The following is a 22,486-nucleotide window of genomic DNA, read 5'->3' as shown; positions in this document are numbered from 1 at the left end:
AAATAAGTTGTTTCCGACAAAAATCAGCGGTTTCCGGAAAATTCTAGCAAAAACCAACGGTTTCTAACGAGATTCCAGTCGCTATCTGGCAAAAATATGTTTGTGTGTTTCTTAAACTGAAAATATACATTAAAGTCCGATTCGATTAATCCCGATTAGTCGATAGTCCCCACCCCACCATCCGATAACTGACTAGCGATTTTTACAACACTGGTAATGATCAATTCCATTCATTTTTCCATTCCATTCCCCCTTCATTCAAATACCTCCAACCAAACATTCATTATTAAGTTTTAATATAGGAGTAGATTAGATAGTGCATGAGTTGACGTAAAAAATAAAACTTCATTTTTAATTTCGTTTAATATTTTTAATCACTATTACTTGTATTGCCTAAAAATTAATAGAAGTTAGCTTGATTATTTATTTATGTTTTAACAACCAAAAGGAAAACTATTATTATAACTTAATTAATTTGATAACTTCGAATTAAATTATATTAATTCATAACCATTTAATCGTTTTTAAGTGGTTTACCATATATTACTTCATTAGTTCAATTTATTGCAAAGGTTAATACAAGGAATGTGACATAGTGACGGGATCACGTTGAAAAGGGCTGTTGGAAATGAGTATTTTGTTTAATTGGGCCGCACCTGCTTGAGACAGTGGATGGGCCAACGGCATGCATGTAGGACGTAGAGGTGAAAAAAAACAAACTCGGAACCGGACCCAAATAAAAACCCAGAACCGGTTTTTTTTTTATGCTCGGGTTTTTCCTATCCGAACTCATACCCGAACCTACCCATAGAAAATGAATAGAATATGCATTTAAGTACCAAAACCCGTACCCGGAACTAGACCCGATTTTAACCTGGTAATACCCAAAAACTGGAAACGGTTACGCCGAAAACGGCTTTTTCCAATACCCGAAATTGCCCAAACAAATACGTCAAAAATACTCAAAAAATACCAAAGAAAAGTGCAGCACTCTAAAAAACTTAATCTATACCAAAAAATAACCAGAAAAGGCATGTAAAGCCCCTAAAATAGGGTTTTTTTTTCAATACCCGAAAATAGAGTATTTAAATACCAGATTAAAGAATACCTGATTCTATACCCGACCCGAACCCGATGCATAGGGTATGACTTTTAGAGAAAATACTTGGACACGAATTTGACCTGGGTATTGCCAATATGTGTGCACCTAGGTATTAGAAAAAACCTATGTGTGCACCTCTACGTGTAGGGGTGCGCAAAAAAAACATTTACTCGAGCCGACTTTTCTTAAATCAGAACCGGTTTCTAACTGACGCCAAAGAAACCGGTTACTACCCGATTCAACCTGGCGCTTCCAATAGAGTATTGAACACCAAAACTGATTCATCAAAACCGGCTTTTTTAGGTTTCTTTTTTCTTTTAATAACGGTTTTTTTCGGTTATTTTTTGGTTACCTGGAAATCGGTTTTATCGGTAAGGGTTATCATACATGGAAACTGGCTAGTTTTTGGTAACCGGTTTTGACCTAGTTGACCAAAAAACTGGTTCAGTTATGAACATGTTTTAAAATATCGGTTAACCGATATGTGCATCCCTCTGTGTGTGTGTCAAGTTGGCTTATTATATGCATTTTAAATTTAACGAGTATTATGCTCCCACAAATTGTTGCGAAACACTTCTCGATTGACATTCGGCGAACTTGTTAAATAATTAGTTTAAATCAAATTAAACATGCGTCAAGACACGTGAGTCACTACGTACGTGTGCTGCTGCAGCGCATTAGAATGTCTTCAAAACTTTATATAACAATACACGTCTTAGCATGTATAACAAATAAGCAACACCAATATTCGTTGCGTAATAGTATGGATTGTTATCGTCATGAGTGATGGTTTGGATTATTAAACTTCAATTTTTATAAACTTACATAAATAATACGTTTGCTTGGGCATCAGATTGATAAACAATTAGTTCTTTAGTAAGAAAACCCTCAATTGTTGATGATTGATTGCGTTATGGTTGAAGTTTCATCTATAAATGCTAGTATTCTTCTTTGTGATTTAAGTCCATTCGTGCACTATAATAATTTATTGACAACTACGGTGTTTTTAATTGATTATGACAAGTACTCTACACCTTTTGTTTTGTTCTATTTTGTTTTGAGAATCTGGTGTAGAATAGAATATTAAAGACGGAGAAATATGAGAGTTGTAAAAATTGTGAAATGTAATTATGTATTTATAGGTAATAAAAATAGGCATTATAAAAAAGTAAATGTTACCCGTACTCTATGGAGGGGGGTGGTGGTGCTAGTGCTACTAGCCCAACTTGTAGGGATCCAATTGAACACCACCGCATGTTCTTAATCTTTAAAGTTATGTCTAATCCGTACATCATAAATTCAGATAAATAAAATTGTATATAAATAAAACCAATAAATAATAAATGAGTCTAGCTTGATAGATTGACTTATGAGCCAAGCTCAAGCTTTAGAAAAAGGGTCTAAAACAAGTCAAGCTCGAGGCTGAGCTTTGATAAGTGAAAACAAGCCAAACTCGAACCTAGCCAAACTTGGGCCTGGCTAGGCTCGTTTACTGTTACACCACTAGGGTCCCATGAGTTTTTCATTTACGGGTTCTTATGGTTCATAAAGATATTTCAATTCTTTACCCAAAACATATGTGTGTCTTGTTTTACTTTAGAACGAGTCAAAACTTGAAAAAAAAAGCCACCCTCATTACTAGCCTCAGAATTATTAGGATGTCCAATCAGGTGTTTGTATTCCATTGATTCAATCTTGTTCTGGTCAACAAACCATTTCAGAAAACTAGAAAATAATTAAGATGAAATATATTTTCAACATAAACATGATATTCTTTTTTCCTTTGATCCTCATTTGATTAATGAATTTTGTTAGGTACATTTCATCTTGTTTTGCATTGAATCTGGGAAAACAAATTAAGATCAGAAACAATGTCATTCACCGGAACTTTGGATAAATGCAAAGCTTGCGATAAGACGGTTTATTTTGTTGATTTATTGACCGCTGATGGGGTTACTTATCATAAAGCCTGTTTTAGATGCACTCATTGCAAAGGCACTCTTTCGGTTTGTCCCATATACCTTCTTCTCCTACATCTAAATAGTACATTGGGACGGAAATAAAATCGAAGTTTTTGATACAATTTGAAGACATGATTCTATCTATTCACTTTTGCGTATTTGCGAATGTGGAAAGTGAACAAATTATCAAAAATGATCATGTCATTTTCTTGTTTTTTTGTTTATTACTTTCAACATTCAAATCTAGTGTTTTTAAATCCAAAAATCTAATGTATAGGTTGTTTCGGATTATGATATCAAAATTTTGTTAAGTGTTGTATTTTTCTTTAATTAGTTGATAAATCTTCAAAAGTAAAAAAAACAAAATAAGTTTTTTGATGAATAACATTATCTTGCAGATGGTCAATTACTCATCCATGGATGGAGTCCTTTACTGCAAGCCTCACTTTGAACAACTTTTCAAAGAATCTGGGAATTTCAGCAAGAATTTCCAAGCATCATGTAAGATCTTTTAATATTATAGATACATATATGTAAGTATGTGTATAATTATATGAAAAACATGTAAATCTTTATTGAAATATTTGTATGCAAGTGATTTTGATTTTCTATTTTATATCGAATTTTTGCAGCGAAACCAGATAGAGATACCATGGTATGCTAACTACATAATTCTATTTTTCATTGAAAACATCAATTAAAATCTACATATTTTTATGAATATAATGAGTGTTTAGAAATTAAAATGATATTGCAGGCAAGAGCTCCAAACAAACTTTCATCTATGTTCTCTGGTACCCAAGACAAATGTAGACAATGCAACAAAACTGTCTACCCCCTTGAGAAGGTTAGTAGAGTGCTTAATACTATGAGACTAAATAATTTTAGGCGTTGTTTTAAAAGTTCTTGTACTTCTAGACAATTTGTTACCCCTGCAAGCAAACTCATACAAGGTATGGAAACCTTTTGGAGTTTGTTAGTGTGGCAAACAAACTCGACATGTTTGATTGGGTGACAAGCGAACTCTGCAGAGTTTTTCACCGAACTTAACTTGCCGTTTACATATATTCACCAAACATTGTGGAGTTCGCTATGTTGACCAGTTCGTATGCAAGGAAAGCGAACTCCCTAAAGTACAAAACATCCAGAAAACGTTTAGAAATATTTAGTCGAATCCTAAACCACCTAAAATCCAAAATAGTCCAGCTGCTTATTATATAAAATCGTAATTTTCTTACGAAAAAAATGAGTTGAACCCTCTAGTTATAGTCGATACTGAGGAGAACGACCTGTCCTATGAATTTATGTTCCCAACTTCCCATTCATGCTTTATTACTATCTTTCATGCATGCTTTTAGGCACTAATAGTGTCATAAAATGGGTAAGGAAGGTGGGAAATTGACAAATTGTATGCAAATCTTATTTTTGGAGACCCAAGATCCTAATTTCTGAATTTGTACTAACCCTTACATTTCTATCAACCACAAAATTAGAAAACATATCGTGGTAAGCGAAATTCTTTGAACATTTGTAGGTGACGATGGAAGGCGAACCATATCACAAACTATGCTTCAAATGTGCACATGGAGGTTGTCCTCTTACACACTCATCATATGCTTCCCTTGATGGTGTTCTTTACTGCAAACACCATTTTGCTCAACTTTTCATGGAAAAAGGGAATTATAGTCATGTCCTCGAGGCAGCCAACAGAAGGAGCAATGTAAAGCCGGAGGACATTGCACCCGAGGCACCTCCACCAGAGGAGGAAGGTGCCGGAGAAGGAGGAGGTGGAGGTGAAGAGGATGATAGCCAACCAGCTGAACCACCACAGGAAGAGGAACAATCCTAAATCACCACCTGAGGAGAAGCAATCATAAATATATTCTCAAATACTTTATATATACAAATCTTGGTTTTACTTTGAATGTAATTTTGTCAAGCCATTTTTCTATATTTTCTTGACCATTGAAATTATGAGTTTTCAGTGGATTTGCTTTCAACTTTTTCTTTTATTTTCGAAGTGGATAATTTATAATGTCTAAACTTTTCAAATTCAGATATAATTCAAGTAACTATCTTAAGGGCATTTGTAAAGGTGTAATATATTAACATAAGTTATTGTTACCAAATTTTTTTGCAATAAAAATGTAAGTTGCATAGTTCAATTTCCTGTGCCAAAAAGATATATGTTGGAGTATTTTGTGTCTCCATGACTATGAGCAGCAAAGTGTTCGCAATTAACTAGTTGGCATATGTTGACTTCTAATTGTTTCAATTTAAAGAAAATAAATAGAGTTATAGAAAGTGAATTAAGTATAAATATCCTTGTATTCAGATTAGAGAAAATAAATAAAATTGTAAGAAATCAAAGTGTTCCTGACTTCTTACCAAAAGATTACCGGCATGCTGTTATTTTTCACTTTCTGTGTTTTTTAGTGGGATATGTCGGTAATTACTGACATATCTCGTCTTTTGATGGTACATAAACGTGTCCTTCTAGCAGTGTTTTAGAGTTTTGAGTATGTGCGAAATCTCTCTACAAGTTAAAAGAATCATACAAAATGAGAATTTATCAAATCTGCACATTTTTGGTTTATTATATGTTGTTTCTCATCTCCTAAATGTCGATTCTTAGCAATTTATAGACAGCAACTACATAGCATATTAGTGAAGGTTTTGGACAATGGATATCGTTTTTTGAGGACCTAATGGTGGGAATCCGTGGGCTAGATGATATTTAGTGATTGTCGATCCAATATGAATATTTAATAATGAATTGATAATAGAAACAAAATGGATAATGATAACATGAACAACAATCTATACTGAATGACTTGAACTTGGATTGAATGAATAAAACATCCTGATGTTGCCCCTATTTATAGTTTTCAAGGATTGGGGTTTCAGCCACAAATCTACAGACACATGTTTTTTACAGTTACAAACTTGACACATTGACACTCTAACCCCTACACTTTACATACATGTTTAAGTATAACTTAGAATACTTATACCTAATTACACTACGACCCTTGTACTTTGATGACGAGTGATTAATGCTACATTCATCCCTTGATCACGATCATCTTCTTGTCGTAGATCTTGAACACCGAGCATTTGCCTCATAGTTGAACTTGAGTCTTGCAAGTGCCTTTGTCAGTATATCTGCCTTTTGTAATTCACCGCTAATATGCTCCACATTGATCTGTGCGTCTTCCACACACTCTATAATGAAATGATAACGTGTGTCTGTATGCTAACTTCTTCCGTGAAACACCGGATTCTTCATAAGCGCTATTGCTGAAATGCTGTCAACTTTCAGAGTTATCTTCTCTTCTTTCTAGCCAGTTAATTATCCAAGTAAGCGCTTTAGCCATAGTGCTTGACATGCTGTTTCTGTTTCTGCCATGAATTCTGATTCACACGATGATAATGCAACCGTTTGTTGCCTCTGTGTACACCGGGTTATAGGAGATTCTCCAAAGTAGAATATGAGCCAGTAGTTCCCTTTCCTTTGACTGTGTTGACACCATAAATGCTATAACTATAACCATTTATCTTGCAACCTCCTTTATTGTAGATGATTCCATGCTCCTTTGTTCCTTTGACATAGCGTATCACTTGCTTAACAACTTTCAAGTGATGATACATAGGTTCTTGCATGAATCTACTTAGTAATCCCACTAAATAACATAAATCAGGCCTTGTATGCAACAAGTACCTTAAACTCCCAATGAGACTTCTGTATTGAGTATAGTCTACGGGTGTACCTCCCTCAGTCTTGGTTAACTTTGTTTCCGGATCGATGGGAATTTTGGTCTCATTATTGTTAACCATATCAGTAACCTTCAGGATTTTATTGATATATCATGAAAGGTTTATTGCGATCTCACCCCTGACTTGGGTAACTTCAATCCCTAGATAAATATGCCAAAAATCCGAGATCGCTCATTTCAAACTTATCATCCAATTGGGATTTGAACAAGTCAATTTCCTTCTTTGGAGCGCCCGTGACTATCACGTCACCAAAATAAAATCCAATGATCAGTGTAGAATTCTTCATTTTCTTTATATACATTGTGACACCCGGCTAAAAATTAGCCTAAACCGCGACTAATATAATATCGTTTAGCAATAAAATTTCGTCATTAAGAGAAATATTTTTATTAGTGATCTAGACATTTCAAAGTCAACAAAAAGTGCAAAAACCGCCACGTAACGAGCCTGACGTGGAATAACTTCGGGTAACGAGTCAAAAAGTAAATAAATCCTTAAAGGGTCAAAATGATCTTGGAAAATTAAAATACTTATTAAAGTAGTCGAGACAATGTATAAACTTAATATTAGAAAGCTCGAATCGCAAAAATTTCCAAATAAGTAACCGAGTGTCGGTGGACGACCTGGTAAGGACCCGACACCAAGTTTTTCAGAAAATTAGTTTCTTAGGCTTGTATTAACTAGAATCCAATTTCGTTCAAAGTCTGACAAAAATTATTAGAAACGGAATTCGTTTGATTAGCTAAAATTCGTTAGACGTTAAAACGGAAACTTTAGATTATTGTTTAAAAACCCACATTTTTCCCACCCCATGAAACCTTACCCCAACACCTCACCCGCCACCTCTCTTTCTCCCAATCACAAATCACCACCTCACATCACCAATGATTACTACTAATCATGATGTTGATGTGTTGGATCAATCACCATCACACACTTGTCCAATACCTCACCAAACAATCTCATTCTTTCTCTCTATATATACAAGGCACAAACACACACATACACACACATACACACACTCAAAATTCAAATATTAAACACACACATACATAATCATAATCAAGAAATCATGGAGGTTTAAAATCAAGAATAAGATCAAGAAAACTAGGAAGAAATTAAGGAAGAAGAACACCATTCTCACACCCACTACACTCTCAATCTTATCTTTAGATCTTCATGAACACAAGTAAGTTTTGTTTATGAGTTGCTTTCTTGGGTTAACTATGTTAAATTAGGTGTTCTTGAGTTGAGATTGAACTTGAAAGTTTGAAATTACGAATGTGGTATGTGTGTATGTATGAACCGTAGGTATGTATGTATGTGTTGGTGGAAGGATCAAACCCACTTACACATGCATACATTCATCCTAAAGATCATACATTGATTGCTAAGCTTGATTTTAATTTGCATACATTCATCCTAAAGATCATACATTGATTGCTAAGCTTGATTTTAATTGTTGTTAAATCTATTAATTATTGGTTGTAAACTTGAAGAAATTTGATATTAGGGTTTGTTATTAGAATGATATTTGGATTAATTATTGATCATTAGCTTGTTAGTAAGGACTTGAATTATTGAAAAATTGTTGTTAAAGAACAAAACAAGAGTTTGTTCATAAGTTAAAATTTGGGAATTTTTGGGATTCTGAATTAATTATGGTTTTTGGATGAATTGTTGAATCAAAAAGTGTTATGGGATAACGTAATTGAAAATAAGATAGGTTATATGCTAGAATTAATAGTTGAAACTTGAAAATTAACCAAAATTGATAAAGTTACTAAATAAGGAAACTTTAATTTAAGAAAAGTTGAATTTTTGATTTTGAAATACTTGAAAGTAATGTATTCAATATGTGATGAATTACAACTTTAAACTAAGATAGGGTGCATGATTAATGAATGGATTAGTTAGTGCATTGATCAATTTATCAATCACTTACTAAAAATAGAAACTTTGTTGCTTAACTACTTGAAAGATCAAAACTTGAATAGAGCAATAGGGTGCATGAAACTGTATCAAACAATTTGGATGATATAAAATTGGATCCATACTTAATCAAATTTGAAAGATTGAATTAGATAGAATTATCAAAAAAATAATAATAATAATAAAAGTTACTATAAAAGGAAACTTTGTTAGTTAAACACTTAGAAAATTCATATTTTGATTGATTAATTAACTACTTGAACTTATACATATATGATATTATGATTTGAACCTGGAAATTTAGGTATTAATATGATATTTGTTCATATAAAAATAACAAGCTTAACTAGTAACATTGTTAAGGTAATCTAAAATACGAACTCGGAACCGAAAAACTCGATTAAAGTATCTTATGAACATATATAGTCAAAACTGCTATTTATGGTAAATTATATGTTATTATATGTGTGTTTAGTTCATATGATTATTGGTATAGACTTGTGTAATTTATTTGACTCGTCGGTAACTTAAACGGTCGAAAAATCGGCCTTTTAAGCAAAACCGACACAACTATTAGGGACTGTTTTAGAACAGCCCCTAATGTGTTAAAATACCCATGTATAACATAAGTTAATACATGATAAAAGGACAAGATGATTAAACTTAGTCCTAAATGGTTCGTGTCGTGCAAACCGACACGAAAACGTTAAATAGTTGCTATTTTTAAGAAAATATTAACAAAAATGAAAATAGTATATTTTCACAAGTTAACTTGTAAAACTTTATTAATATGGAGGCAACAAGTACTTTACATAACTTATAAGTTACATTTTAAACGAAAAACCAAAACGGTTCATTTTAAGCATAAAACCGACGAAACCGGCAAGACATATGAAAAATAGAAAATTAATATTTTCTTAAAAATTCCAGCAACTAAAACTTAAAAATATTTTATTATATTATTTAATTAATTAATTAATTAAATTAATTATATAATAACTAACGGAAAACCAAACTATGTGTATTCGCTTATGTGCTATGTGCTTATGTGTACATTAGAATAGGACTAATAAATTTAAAAGGATTTTTGTATAAAAACTAAAATCAAGTTTTTATTAACAAAACGTGTTCTAATATAGGACACGAGAATTTTGGAAAAGCTACAAGACAATGAATTTCTCTATCGAACCCCCCTCGATTTTTAACTGCAAATGTTTTCAAAACGATATTTAATTGTGTTTTGGGGGAAAAGAATATTCTTTATTATATATTATTTTCGTTAATGTTTTATGAAGACATTTTATTTTACAAATTGGTGTACAATGCGGGATGAGTCTAGCTGGGATAAGTAACAGTTAACCCTAGAAATGGGCACATAAATATTGGTAGATTTATTGGGGTGACGCCCCCCCACTTCCATTCGCGTTGGGTTGAAAGTGGGAATATTCTGAGTATTGTATGTATTGGGTTATCAACTATGATAGTCATACATAATGTTGTACTCTTTGCAACAACTCAATTTGTTTTAGAAATAAAATGTCTATTGTTTTGTTATGTAATGACGGTAGATCATTACACACGGATTTGTGATATAATGGCGGTAGACCATTATACACGGAATATTTTGATATAATTCAGGGTGTAGTGACGATTACACACGAATTGATATCGGATTTGATTATTAAATGGATTGTGTTTTCGACTCATATATATATATATATATATATATATATGGACTATTTTTGATATAAAGGGAAACTCACCAACACATTGTGTTGATCGATATTTTAATATGCTTTTCAGGTAATTAAATGAAGTATGGAAGCTTCACGAAGAACGCGGGAAAATAATGACGTGTGTTTGAATGAAAATGTTGACTTTATGTTGAACTTGTAATTCGAATAAAAATCGTGTAATATGACACGTGTAATAACTATGATGGTCAAATAAAGTTCAACTTTTGTTTGAAATCTATTGTTAATTGTGATTGGCTGAGATGGCGTCTGTCACCACCCGAAAGACTTGGTCAAAGTCTTCCGCTGTTTAATTTAAGATTTACGGGGTGTGACACATTGCTTGTTCCAAATTGCATTTCTTGAAGATTAGCGACTTCAAAGTCTTATCCAACTTCATATTCCAAGCACGCGGCGCTTTCGTTAGTTAATACAACACTTTAGTAAGCTTTTATACCTTTCCCACATTCTTACGCTATATGAAACCCTCAGGTTCTGAGACATAGACCTCTTCTTTCAATTCTCCGTTTAGGAATGCTGACTTTACATCCAGATGATGTACTTCCTAGCCATGATAGTGTTGGGTCTATATATAGTTGGTTTGTACTTAGTCTTTGTTTAATGTAATATGCGTTTTGGTGTGTGTTTATAAACCGAGATCAACTTGTGATCTCGGTGGGCTTGGGCTTATTGTTGGGCTAGGTTGTGGTTTCCCATATATATAGATGTCTTGTATAGGGTTTACGGTTGGCCGTTCATAGTATTGTGTGTGAACGTGTGTTTTGTGTAAACTAGTGCTTAAGCACCCGACGTTAATCAAACGTGTGTTTTGAAGCATCACATCGTGTTCTTTACGTGTTACCTGCACTTGTTTATCTTGAATCACCTCACGTTATATTCCGCAATAACGTTGAGGTTGTTGATATCATATTGAAAGATCCTTTCTAAGGACTTACAATTGGTATCAGAGCCTTTTGAACCATTCAAGGCTCAGGTTTGATATCAAAGGATTCAAGATTTTTGTTTCTTTGGTGTGTTGGTGGTTTGGGTGATTTTTCCGGCAAGTAGGTCATCGGAGAAGAAGAGAGGGGCTGTTTTGGTCAAATATTATCTTATCTTTGGAAATAATTTAAATCCCACTGATTTTGGAATTCAGTTGTTACCAAAATTAACTGGTCAAATGTGTTCTCGGGTGTTCTCGGCTGTGTCTCATCGTTTTCGGCTTAATTTGGGAGATCTCGGTCAAAAACAAGTGTTGCATTTGAAGGTTTTCGGCCATCCTCAAGAGTTTTCGGTTACCAATTGTTCTTGGTCATATGAGTTTTCGGCGGCAGTGTTCTCGGTTAAACTATTTTCTGTTGACTTAATATGTTTACCTGACTTGTTCTCGGTCAAAGTCAAATGTTCTCGGCTAATTTATACTTGGGCCTAATCAATTCAGTTTAGGCCTTAATATTTGGACTTTTGTCTAACTAGACCGTGACAATTATAATGGACCAAATAACCAATGGTAATGGATCATCCAATGCTACACTTCATCAAGAACTGGACTCCATAATGGGAACTACTACTCGCATACCCCATCTACTGTCTCATGAGGTATTTAGCTAGTGGAAGTTCAGATTCGAGAAATACGTTAAAATGAAAGATGCTAAAGTTTGGAGAAGCATAGTTAGAGGTCGTCAATTCATCACCTACCAACGTGAGAACTCTCAGGAAGTTTCTGTGAAGCCTGTTGAACTATATGATGATGCTGATTTTGAGAAAGCAGAGGAAGATGAAAAGGCACTTTCAACGTTAACTATGGCACTCTCACCTGAGATTGCCTTGGGTTTTAGGGAACTGCAGTTTGCCAAGGCACTATGGGAAGCCTTGATTGAGGTGTACGAGGGTAATGAAGACATGAAAAGAAGTCATCAAGATTTGTTGTGACAAAATTTTAATATGTTTAATCACATTTTAGGAGAATCATTGGAAGCACAGCTGCATAGTTTCATTTCACTTATGGCTGAGATGAGATTAGCAAGTATTAATCTGACAACAGCTGAGACAATAATAAGCTGGTAAATTCTTTGCCTCAAAGTTGGTATATGAACGTTGTAGTAATCAAAAAGATGAAGGATCTCAACAGACTTACTTTGTCTGAAGTTATGGCAATCATCAAGGCTTGCGACATGGATGGCAAGCAATGGGCCATAAACCATGCAAATTCCTACAATGCAGCATGATACAGTGTTGCTTCCAACAATGCAGCAGGATACAGTGTTGCTTCCAACAATGCTCTCATCTCACAAGACAACTTCTCAATGTTCAAGACTACTCAGGGACAACAACAATTTCAACCTCAAGGCAACTTTTCAATGTTTAAATATGCTCAGGGTCAGTTCTCTCAAGCTTCACCACAACCAACTCCAGTGTTCTTTGCTAAACCTGCTCAATCACATACTGATAATGTTAAACCTCAAACATCTGGTCTATCTCCTAGTTTGAATTCCAGTCAGATTCCCTCTATTTCAAAGGAAACTCAAGATAACATTGCTCTAATGGTGGGATTCTTGAACTGCTACAACGCATTACTTGCTGGAGATCTTGTTCAACCAGCAGTTTCTGCCGAGCTCGATCAAATTCATCGAGATGATGTAGAAGAAATGGATATCTCTTGGTAAATCGCCATGACAGTGTTTCGGGCTAAGAAATTTACTAAGAGAACGGGAAGGAATAATGGGAATGTGCCAAATAATCAGAAGGTGGGTTTTAACAAGGACACTCTGAGGTGTTACAATTGTCACGAGTCAGGTCACTTTGCTTATGAATGTACAAATCCAGCCAAGGAAGGAAACATGGAAAGGGCGTTGGTACCCGTGGTAAATGCTAGAGGAGAAAGCGGGACTAGTTTCGGTGATGGTGAACGGGGTATGGTAGCTCAACAGTTCTCCTGGAATGATCAGATGCCTGCTCTTAACATAAATAATCAGACTGCCAACTTTGCTCACATTGAAGATGCTGAAGATGAAAATGTTGCTGAGGAACAATTTAAGGAACTTCAACTTGCTTTTATGGCTTTCACCTCCTCCAGATCATCCGAGGTATGTTCTCAATTATGTTCTCCAGCTTGTATTAATAAAGTAGATCTCTACGAATCTCACAATAGTAATTTGCTTAGAGAAATGGAAACTGTGAAATCCGAAAACCATAAACTTAAGAAAAATGAAAAAGCTTTTCTAGATAAAACTAAGGCACAGAAAAAGGATTTTCCAAACTCAAATATGATTTTAGTTTAAAATGTTGTCACCACCTAGATGCCAAACAGAAAATTGTTGAATTAACTACTGAACTGGAAGCCTGTAAGTTAGAAGTTTCAAATCTAACATATAAATGTAAAAGAGCTGAACTAGATTTTAGAAAATTTGATTGTTCCAATAAAGTAGTTAATTCCATGATTGAAAATCAACTATGATGGAAATAAAATGAAGGTTAGGGTATAGGATATAGTCAAGTACCCCCACAATACAATGACAACTATACTGGTCTTTCTCTTACCAAAGAGCAGGAAGAAAAGGTAAAGGACATGGAGTATGGTAAACCTTCCAAAATTGAAAAGGTTAACTCCGCCACTGCGTCCACTTTAGAAGTGAACAATTCTAATGTGTTTGCCTCATGTGCAGATAAAGTAATCATTGAGGATTGGACTAATGAGGATGATGACTCATGTGTTTCAATTAATAAAGACATTATTTCGGATGTTCCTTTAAAATTACCTGTTTTGAATTATGTTATTCCGACTGTTTGTGTGGGCTCTGTTTTTAAAGGCAAAAATACTTGTGTGGTTGATTCCGTCAAAACGTTGAATTCTAACAATGTGGTTTTTAATAAGTTTAAAAATTCAAAAAATCCTAATAAATACTCATTGCCAAAGTTTGTTAAAGAGGGATGCTCTAATATCAAACAGGGTGGTAAGTCAAATCATGTGTCAAGCAATAGACATCAGATAAAGCAAACTGATCCACACAACCAGTTCAGACAGGGAGTTGACCAAAATAAATTCTATATAAAACGTCAAACCTGTTTTAACTGTGGCACTCTCGTACATAATGCTAGAAATTGTCCACATCGTCCATATGTTCCCTACTATGGATTCTATTAGAGGAATATGCCTCATAATACCTATACGCGAAATTTCAGGTATAACCAGGCTAATCCCTCTGACGATGATTGGAACAGAAACAAATCTGGTAGGTTTAGTCCTCATCAGACCAAACCTAACATGTTTCGTTGAGGTGGTAGAGACAGTGCTTCGATTTCAAAATCGAACACGGCTTCTAAACCAAAACAAGTGGAAAAGACTAAATAACTTGTCTCTCCCACCTACATATCAGAGACCAAGTCAGCCATTCGTACAAATAATGCCAAATCTTACAATGGTAGACATTAATGGTTGCCTAAATCTCCGATAAAAGAGACGTCAAATTCTATATTAGATGATCAAAAGGACATGTCATGGCAACCTGTGACAACTTTAGATGAGTCAGGTTCACCCAGTATAACTATGGACTGGGTACCAAAGTCTAACTAATCTCACACATCGTGCAGGAACAGCTATGGAGGAATATCATTAGACATTTGTATGTTGATAGTAGATGTTCCAGGCACATGACATGAGACATTTCCTAGCTACACGACATTCACATTTTTAACGGTGTGTATGTTTCCTTTGCGAAATGAGAAAAAGGGAAGATTACGCAGAAAGGTACTGTAAGTAACGGTGCTCTAAAATTTGAGAACGTTAAGTTTGTTCCTGAGTTGAAGCACAGTCTGTTGAGCGTGTCACAAATATGTGATAAAGGTTTCTCAACTCATTTCACTAATAAAGAGTGTTTGATTTAAAAACCTGGTATCATCATACCAGAAGACTGGATTCTTGTTCAATCACAAAGAAAATATAATGCTTACGTGATCGACATGAACAATAATGTTCCTGATGAAATTACCTGCCTGTTTTCAAAAGTGTTAGAACATAATGCCATGCTTTGGCATTGTCGTCTTGGTCATGCAAATGTGAAAAACTTAAACCGTCTTTCTAAAAATGATTTGGTGCGTGGTTTACCCGTCAAAGATTTTGTCACTATTGAAAAGTGTGTGGCTTGTGCCTTGGTTAAACATAATCGAAAATCGCATAAACCAAAATTGATTAATACCATTTCATCAGTGTTTCAATTATTGCATATGGATCTGTTCGGTCCGATTCATGTTTTGAGTCTTTCTTGCAATTCTTATTATCTCGTTATTACTGATGACTACTCACGTTTTACTTGGGTGTTTTTCTTGTCAAATAAGAGTTAAACTGCAAAATTGATTAAGAGGTCCGTGGTGCTTATGGAGAATCAACTAAATTTAAAGCTGAAGGGCATTTGTTATGACAATGGCACGAAATTCAAGAATGCCTCATTGAATTACTTTTGTTCTAAGAAGGGGGTGCTTCGACAATACAATTCTGCTTGGAAACCCAACAGAATGGTGTTGCTGAAAGAAGAAACAAGACTCTTATTGAGGCGGCAAGGACCATCTTGTGTGATTCAAAACTGCCGTTATTCTTCTGGGCAGAAGTTGTTAATACGGCGTGTTATGTTTAAAATCGGGTCCTAATCAACAAGTCTCAAATGAAAAATCAATATGAGATTGTCTATGCTCACAAGCCCACAGTTGCACATTTCAGAGTGTTTGGTTGCCCGTGTACTCTACTAAATCTTGAATCAACTCAAAAATTTGGGGCCAAAGCTGACGATTGTTATTTTGTTGGTTATGCTGGTCGTACCGCCTATAGAGTCTACAACAAGTCAACCAAGCAGATACTTGAATCATATGATGTACGCTGGTTGGAAGAAAACGAGACCAATGCCCGTGTTGGTCCCGACTGGCTGTTCGATTACAATGAACTCTTCAAACCTTTCAATGTGCTTCCTGTCATCGAAATGGAAATTTTGGGTGCCGCTACCTTCGATACCGAGAAAGAAGACTTACATGCTGTCTCTCATATATCTCCAATTCTGGATGATGATCTCTCAAAATCACCCGATGTCTCTCCACTTTTGTCTGTCAATCAACAAGAAGAAGTTACTGAAACTGTGTCCTCATCAACTTCATCAGAAAATACTCCAATAATTGAGGGGGAGAATCCTATACGTAAAATTTTTAGAAGCACTTTATTTCCAGATGTCATTCCGAGTGAATACATTGCCAGCACCTCGTACTCACATAGTACAGCGGCCTCTGGATGGAAGAATCCCTTCACTAAAGTTGATGAGAACTTGTCAACCTAACCTTCTACCGGTGTTGTTCCCGAACAATGAATTCCATCAAGAATCCAGTGAAATCATCCAATTGAGAATGTCATTGGAGGTGTGTCTACCAGAAGTCAGACCGAACACATAAACAACTGCTTTTTTTCTTGTTTTATCTCTCAGATTGAGCCAATTCGGTAGAAATGGCTCTTCAAGAACCAAGCTGGGTGGATGCTATGCATGAAGAATTGAATCAATTTGATAAGCTAAAGGTCTGGAGGTTGGTTGAACGGCTGGTGGGAAAGAAAACGTTGGATACGAGATGGATTTTCCGAAAAAAGCAAGATGACACGGGGGGTTATTGTTAGAAACAAGGCAAGGCTAGGCGTTGGCGGTTTTCGTCATGTTGAAGGGTTAGACTACACTGAAGTTTATGCTCCCGTAGCTAGACTTGAAGCCATTCGGATTTTTCTAGCTTATGCATCGTTCATGTGTTTTACAGTCTATCAGATGGATGTTAAAACCGCGTTTTGTATGGTGAAGTAAAGGAAGAGATTTACATGGACCAGCCACCGGCGTTTGTAGACTCAAAGAATCCCACTCATGTCTACAAGTTAGATAAGGCACTGTATGGTCTTCATCAAGCCCTTCAGGCATGGTATGCTACATTGACGGCTCATCTTCTGGGTCATGGTTATAAAAGAGGGACCATTGATCAAACTCTATTCATTAAAACTGTTGGGAAAATCTGATTCTGGTTCAAATTTAAGTGGATGACATTATCTTCGGGTCTACTAGTGCTGGGTTGTGCTATGAGTTTGAAGAAGTTATGAAGAAGAGGTTTGAAATTAGCTCGTTGGGGAAATGACAACGTTTATAGGGTTGCAGGTTTGTCAAAGTTCGACGGGGATTTTACTGCATCAAGGAAAGTATGTTGAAGACATGCTTGCAAAATTTGAATTTCAAGATTGCAAGAGTGCAACTACTCATATGGCGGAGAGGCCTCTTTTGTCCTCTACTCCTGAAGGGAATCCCGTAGATCAAACATACTATCGATCGATGATCGGGTCCCTAATGTATCTCACCGCCAGTCGCCCTGACATCATGTTCTCTGTCTGTCAATGCACCCATTTCCAGGCTAACCCTAAACTCTCTCATTAATTGCTGATAAACGTAATTTTTGATATCTGAAGGGGCATCCGAAGTTAGGTCTTTGGTATCCCAAAAACTCAGACTTTGATCTATATGTTTTTGTTGATAGCAACTATGGTGGAGATGACATTGACAGAAAATCCACATCTGCCGGTTGTCAGTTCTTGGGCGATCGTCTCATCTCTTGGCAATGCAGGAAACAACAAACGGTGTCCACATCCATTGCCGAGGCTGAATATGTTGCTGCGTTAGCTTGATCTCACAGGTTATCTAGATGCAACATCAATTCCTGGATTACGGTATGGAATTTCTTGACACCCCTATCTTTTGTGATAATGATGCTGCCATCACAATTGTTAAAAATCCGGTTCAGCACTCAAAAACCAAGCACATCAATATCAAAATACATTTCATTCGTGATTGTTACAACCGTAACTTGATTCATCTTGAACACATTCATACTAATAATAATATGGCGGACTTATTTACAAATCCGGTGGGGACAGCCAGATTTAATGTGCTTGTAGGTTTTCTTAAAATGCTTCGTTTCGAGGATTGAGTCTTTTTTAGGTTAAATTTGTACATATTTCTATTTTTGCACAAATTTAGGGGGAGAAAATTCAAAAAGAGTGTGTGTGTTTTGAAAATTAAAAAAAATTTATTATTAAAAGATTATTTATTCACTTTCATTTAAAATTATGTCGGTTGCTCAAGTTGGAAGGACATATACTTGTATATGTTTGGTCCTGTCATCTATTCGTAGACTCACAGGATAACCATTCACCTAAAGGCTGAAAGCATCCACGGCGATTGTGATGCGGTTTTTGTTTTTAATTCATTCACTTAAAATTATGTTGGTTATTCTAAGTTGGAGTGTAGCAACTCGGATTCTCCTATTAATATTTATATCCGTTACCCGACCCGATTATGTTCGGAAATTTTTACCGTTAAAAATATCGCGTTCTTCGAATAATTATTATATAATTACCATTTGTTTAATATATTTATTTAATATATATTTAACTTTGAAAAATATACATTATTAACCCAAAACTAAACTTTAAACCATTTCTATTCCCTTCTTCACCCTCCAAGGACTAAAGAGCAATTTTTCTATATATTTTAACCATCTAATCCTTTTGCCCATGAACCAAACCCAAACCCGTGATCCGTATATTGAACCCGCATACCAAATCTACTAACTTGTGCCTTAATTCTCGTAGTTAAATTGGAAACTAATCATAGATATTATTCTTCTTGCCTAAATCGGCCTAACCGACATCAGCAAATAGGGAAATTGACATCTTATTGATACACATTAATATTTCTTCAAAAATGTCTTTGACCTAACTTCAAATTACCATCTAACATTGTTTATAATTCAATTAAACTCGCTTGCACCTTCCACTCATCAGCGCCAATCTAACCCTCATATTCAATTGCATTCTAATCAAGCGCTCATGCTCGTTCTTAACCTCCACCTGCCGCCACTGTTTTGGTTTAATTAACCCGCTTGTGATCGACATTTAAGGTAATTAGTTTATCAGTTCTGTTCGTCGTCCATGAAAGTACGATAACCCCATGTTCAATCAAACAAACATGATCGGATTTAATCGATTTATGATCCTAGGGTTTTGTTCTATGAACTGCGCACTGATCCTTCTTTTTATATTTACATATCTATGAACTACAACCAACTGATCTGTTAGATCAGTTGGTTATATGCGTGTACATGGTTGGTTCGTGTCGTCCCCTGGCGCGGGTGCGAATCCCGGCCAGACCCATATTTGTAGAAACATTTTTTTATTGAATAAACATCAATTAATGCCTTAAATATATATAAACTCATAATTAATTTGTATTTTTATTAAAACCGACACTTAAACTAGTCCGGTTTCTCAATTTTGGTTAAAATCATATATATATATATATATATATATATATATATATATATATATATATATATATATATATATATATATATATAGGATGAGTATCATTACAGAACTGTTAAATTATTTAAGAACTTGAAGGAACCCTTGAAAACTAACGTTTTTATAAAATTTTTGTACGTTAATGTTATTTGAATGTAGTTTTATCATTTTTTTATATCTATATGTACGATTATAATTTTGAAAATTAGTTTTTATACATATCTATGTTTTGTTTTACACCTATGTAAATTGTTAGTACATAAATTTTACACATATGTAAACTTGTGATTAATATATGTAATAAATTTTTTTTATATAAAATATGACAAAACTAATCTTAAATAATGTTAACATGTAAAAAAAATAAAAAAAAAATGTTTTGTTGTTTAGCGTTCCTAAGAGTTCTTAACTTTTTTAGAGTTCTTAAATGATACTAACCCTATATATATATATTAGTTATTTAAAATGGATAAAGGTTTATAATTTCAAAAGATTTTTATTCTAAGATATACCTCTAATAAAATTTTGCCGTGTAACACATTAAAAGTATAGTATAAATATTTTAAAAAATATTATATTTTATATAATTATTATTAATTATTAACTATTATTTACTATTAGTTTAGTTATATATAAACACATTAAACGTGTTTGTATTTGTAAACATTTAAAACAATTTTTTTTTAAAGTTTTACAAATAATTGTTTTAGTATTTTATATAATTCAATCATATTATAAAACTTTGATAATAAAATTAATAATAATTTCATTAATATTTAACTTCCGTAAGAGTATATTCGGTTATCAAATTCACGAATCTCCATCTAGTTTTAAGCTCATTATTTAATCTATATTCCGAAACTATTGTTACTTAGGATTTCTCATCATAACTTCTGAAGAGCGTAACTCTTGTTTACTACCGTTCTTATCGCATCCATTTATCTCTCGCTTATTGCCAAGGTGAGTACCACATTCCCCCATTTTATTTCTTTTCCATGTTTTGGGGACATATGCGTAAATTATATTTCTTATATATACTTATACTCAAAACTGCAACTTTGTCTTATGTATTAACAACTTATACCTTACTTGTTTATGTGTTTATTTGCTTTGTATGCTTCCGCATTCGGAGAGGTCCAACATAATCTCAGTCTAGTATGATCATACGCCAGTCGTTAGCCTTTGTTCTTATAGACATCTCAATTATGCTTGCTCATTTGGTTATTTTGTTATTCTCATACGACTTGATGCAGCTACGTATTTTGTTATATATACTACAACTAAACTGGTGTGTTGCTCAGTCAATGTGTTGTTCACAAAATTCTAGTTTATACACATATGCAGGTTATCTTAGAAATTTAATGCAGATTGGTGAAGACTTAGTGACGAATTTAAGTTAAGAATGATACAATCAAGAATTTAATATGTAATTGTTGTTTGTTTAATAAGTTGTATTTTGTACTTAAATTATTAAATCGAATTAAATAGATATTGTCATTTAAATAATGTTGCATGATAGTAACCTTTGAAAATCTGTGAGCAATCAGTTCGCCCCGGCATTTCCACCTTAGGTTTGGGTGTGACAGATTGGCATCAGAGTCGAAGGTTTAAGATAGGTCATTAGAAATTGCCTTAGACACATGTTTAGGAGCCATATACGTGCTTATCTGTTTACCTTTATGTGTTCAAATTAAATTGTTTACAGCTTTCTTAGATAATTATTTAATAATTATTTATTAGTTATTGCTATGCGCACACACACAAACTCCGAGGCTGTGCCTCAACATTCAAGGAAAACTTTTCGAAAAGTAGATTGCTTTTATTTTCGGGGAATTCCTTAAGAATTCTCACATTTTGTTTTCACTCGTACACCTTAAGGCTAGGTTATGTGGCATGTCCCTATGATAAATGATAGGGGAAGAGAAACTGTGAGTTGGGCACTTGTAAAACGGTTCCAAGAACCAAAGGTAAGACGCTATTCCTTACCTGGGTGACAACCTGACCATAGTACTCAACCCTATGGACCCAAGCGAGACCTATAAATGCCATATGACCGACACCTTAGGTTGATTTTAACCGAATTCACGGTGATTCGTGGCTAAACTCGGTTTTCTTGACTATTGTGTTCCGTTATTTTAATGGTTAGTTGGGTGAAAAATCCATGGAACCCAGTTGGCCGTTCATAGTATTGTGTGTGAACGTTTGTTTTGTGTAACCTAGTGCTTAAGCACCCGATGTTAATCAAACGTGTGCTTTAAAGCATCATCTCGTGTTCTTTACGTGTTACACTTGTTTATCTTGAATCACCTCACGTTATATTCTGCAATAACGTGAGGTTTTTGATATCATATTGAAAGATCCATTCTAAAGAATTATAAATAGGCTACCAAGGCTAAGATTAACCAAAACAGTTTCGATACATGCAACCGATGCGAATACTTCATCGAAATCTATTCTATGCTCTTATACGTAACCTTTTGCTACTAGCCTTTCCTTGTTTTTCACAATGTTTCCCTTAGCATCTTTCTTCGTCATGAACACCCACTTCAAACCAATCGTCTTATGATCTCTTGACAAAGTAGTCAACTTCCAAGTTTGGTTCTTGCTGATTGAATCC

General features: G+C 34.5%; 1 protein-coding gene across 1 annotated transcript; it reads left to right on the top strand.

Moving 5' to 3' along the window:
* The first annotated feature begins 2,614 nt into the window (after positions 1–2,614).
* Positions 2,615–4,912, top strand: LOC143536221 (LIM domain-containing protein PLIM2b-like). The gene is made up of 5 exons (XM_077030265.1): positions 2,615–3,108; positions 3,462–3,564; positions 3,696–3,718; positions 3,821–3,910; positions 4,598–4,912. The coding sequence occupies exons 1-5, from the start codon at positions 2,974–2,976 to the stop codon at positions 4,910–4,912; spliced, it is 666 nt and encodes a 221-aa protein (XP_076886380.1). The 5' UTR covers positions 2,615–2,973.
* The last annotated feature ends 17,574 nt before the right edge of the window (positions 4,913–22,486 follow it).

The sequence above is a fragment of the Bidens hawaiensis genome, unplaced genomic scaffold, assembly GCF_021521415.1.
Source record: "Bidens hawaiensis isolate Kalapana, Puna unplaced genomic scaffold, B.hawaiensis_p1.1 tig00010745_1, whole genome shotgun sequence".
Classification (NCBI taxonomy): Eukaryota; Viridiplantae; Streptophyta; class Magnoliopsida; order Asterales; family Asteraceae; genus Bidens; species Bidens hawaiensis.
This window is presented reverse-complemented; position numbering and strand designations above follow the sequence as displayed.

What these genes read in the sequence shown, in the direction of transcription:
- LOC143536221 (XM_077030265.1), top strand. Translation starts at nt 2,974, where the DNA reads ATGTCATTCACCGGAACTTTGGATAAATGCAAAGCTTGCGATAAGACG. An exon ending in AACCAGATAGAGATACCATG is followed by an intron (nt 3,719 to 3,820) that starts GTATGCTAACTA and finishes ATGATATTGCAG; the next exon opens with GCAAGAGCTCCAAACAAACT. An exon ending in CTGTCTACCCCCTTGAGAAG is followed by an intron (nt 3,911 to 4,597) that starts GTTAGTAGAGTG and finishes GAACATTTGTAG; the next exon opens with GTGACGATGGAAGGCGAACC.